The 2707-nt window shown below is 39.1% G+C and overlaps 1 protein-coding gene across 1 annotated transcript in view; it reads right to left on the reverse strand.

Annotated features, from left to right (window-relative positions):
- Nucleotides 1-2707, reverse strand: part of LOC119411566 (limbic system associated membrane protein) — a 375247-nt gene that overhangs the window by 13353 nt on the left and 359187 nt on the right. The window contains exon 5 of the mRNA XM_037678520.1: nucleotides 2259-2394. Coding sequence (XP_037534448.1) covers nucleotides 2259-2394 — 136 coding nt within the window. The remainder of the gene's footprint in view (nucleotides 1-2258; nucleotides 2395-2707) is intronic.

The raw sequence follows: 2707 nt of genomic DNA on the forward strand, positions 1-2707 counted from the left end.
CCCAAATGTTGCAGGGCATGAATGTTTTAAACTGAGTGTGACACACTAATTATCTACTAAATTCAAAGCACCTGCCCAGGTTTCCCCAGGTATCATTAAATTGCTTCAGTTTGGTTCAATTGTCTCAGTTTGGTTCAATATGGGGAAGACTGCAGACATAACAACTGGCCTGAAGACCATCATTGATACCCTTCATAGGATGGGTAAGCCACAAAAGTTCATAGCTAAGGAGGCTGGCTGTTCAGAGTGCTGTGTCCAAGCATATCAATGGAAAGTCTAGTGGAAGAACAAAACGTGGCAGGAGAAGATGCACCAGCAAAAGAGATGATCATGAGCTTCAGCAGATTATCAAACAGAGAAGATTCCAGAATCTGGCAGAGATCCAGATGAGGCAGGAGTCACAGCTTCAAAAACCACCACATTCAGACGCATCAGGGAGATGGGCTACAACTGTCGGGTTCCTCGGGTCAAGCCACTTCTGAACCTGAGCCAACGTAGGAAGTGTCTCTTTCCAATAAAAGTAAAGTGTGCCTTTCATTCGGAAATCAAGGTCCAAGGCTTTGTAGGAAGAAATGTGAGGAACAGAACCCATACTGCTTGAGATCCAGTGTGAAATATCCACAGTCAGTCATGATTTGGGGTGCAATGTCCGGTGCAGGTGTTGGCAAACTCTGCTTTCTTAAATCTAAGGTCACTGCAACAGTCTACCAGAATGTTTTAGAGGACTTCATGATTCCTTCTGCTGAGGATCTGTATGGAGATACAGACTTCATCTTCCAGCAGGACCTGGCCCCTGTCCATGCTGCCAGAAGCATCAAAACCTGGTTTGATGCCCATGCCACAGCGCTTGACTGACCAGCCAACTCGCCGGACCTAAACCCCACTGAGAAACTATGAGGTATTATCAAGAGGAAAATGAGGGGCGCCAGACCCAACAACAAAGAAGAGCTGACAGCAAGCATCTAGGAAATCTGGGCTTCCGTAACTCCCAGTCAATGCCACAGGCTGATCTCCTCAATACCACGTCACACAGAGGCAGTGATTATTAAGGCAAAAGGATTCCTAACCAAGTATTGAAGATTGACATATTGTTTTGAAAGTACCATATTTTGATTGATTTGTTGTGATCCTAATTTTTTTTTTTTTCTGCAAAAACTGAGAAGTAGTGTGGGCTGATGTCTTCACAGTATTCAATTTTTTTTAAACTCTTTTTTCATGGGTTTCATGAGCTGGAAGCCCAAATTATGTAAAAATAAACAAGCAAATACTTGAAATCATTTAAATTGTAGGCCCTGAATCTATCATCTATTAAGGATTAACTTTTTGAATGGAATTATGGAAGTTAAGCAACTTTCCCATGATATTCTTATTTTTTGGAAAGGGTCTTTATATAAAGCATTTATGTAAACAGATTTTTTCCCCCAATTATTAAATTATTCCTATTGTTTTGAGTGGGTCTGATTAATGTTGCAACATTTCAGAACAAGCAAACACTTTATTGAATCTCCATTTTCTGTAAGGCACATTTAAAGGTCAAATTTTGTTCAGGTTTGTCTTGTTTAATTTGATGCAAAATAGATCATTTGTGTCCTGGCATAAAAAAAAAATCATAGAAAACTGATATATTTCATCAGGTACTGTATGTTAGCATCCATCATGCAAATCTAATGACTTCCAAATACAAAGGCCAAAAATGTTTACCTAGTGGATTTATGCCCACCTTTCATTTAGGATTGAACACTAAGTCCACTAGGTAAACATTCAAATGATAAGTTTTTCCTGGCAAATATAATTTGGGCAAAAAGGCATGTGATTTGTTCAGATCAAACTACATTTCTGAATACATTTAGAAGTAATTAGTTTTGTTATCTCATGAGCTATCCATGAACCCTGAGCAGTCAGAGTCTGGATATTCAGAGCTTTGAAAAGATGTAATTATCCTGTTTAGAACTTCCAAGTGTCTATTTAAATAATGATATGGTCGGTGAGAGCTGCCATGAAAATCACAGCTATAATCAGTGCAAGAGAACTCTTCTTTTTCACATTGAAAAGACTGAAGAGAGCTTCAAACCACTGAAGATACCTCTACTCCCTGCATTATTCCATCTCTCCTCTTAGCTTCGGTCATAACTTTATGGGCTTTCATCCTCTGACTGTCTTAAATTTTTTTATAAATTTTGTAAAATGGTGACATAAAATGTGGTAAGAATATTGCTTAGTAGTCTTCTGTAAAAAGCTAGTTTGCAGTTTGTTACTACTTACAGTTGACGACCACATTGACGTATTTGACATCAGGCGTAGCAACGTCATTGCTGGCCTTGCATTCATAACGACCAGCTTGGTTTCGCATGATGTCTACAATGTCCAGGTATTCTTCTCCATCCAGTGGTTCTGCTGCAGACAGACAGATAGACAGTCACAAACACAGGTTTGTCTTTATATCTTTACAGGGACTCTGCATTAATTCCATTCATTTTTTCTTTCATTTCTATAGCCTAACCCTGACCCTTATCCTAAACCATCCATTACCAGTACATACCTAACCCTAAACCTAACAATTGCCAGTACATACATAACCTGAAACCTAACCATTGCCAGTAAATACCTAACCCTAAACCTAACAATTCCCAGTACACACATAACCCTAAACCTAACCATTACCAGTACATACCTAACCTGAAACCTAACCATTGCCAGTACATACCTA

This window comes from Nematolebias whitei, chromosome 6, assembly GCF_014905685.2.
Source record: "Nematolebias whitei isolate Nwh7 chromosome 6, NemWhi1, whole genome shotgun sequence".
Lineage (NCBI taxonomy): Eukaryota > Metazoa > Chordata > Actinopteri > Cyprinodontiformes > Rivulidae > Nematolebias > Nematolebias whitei.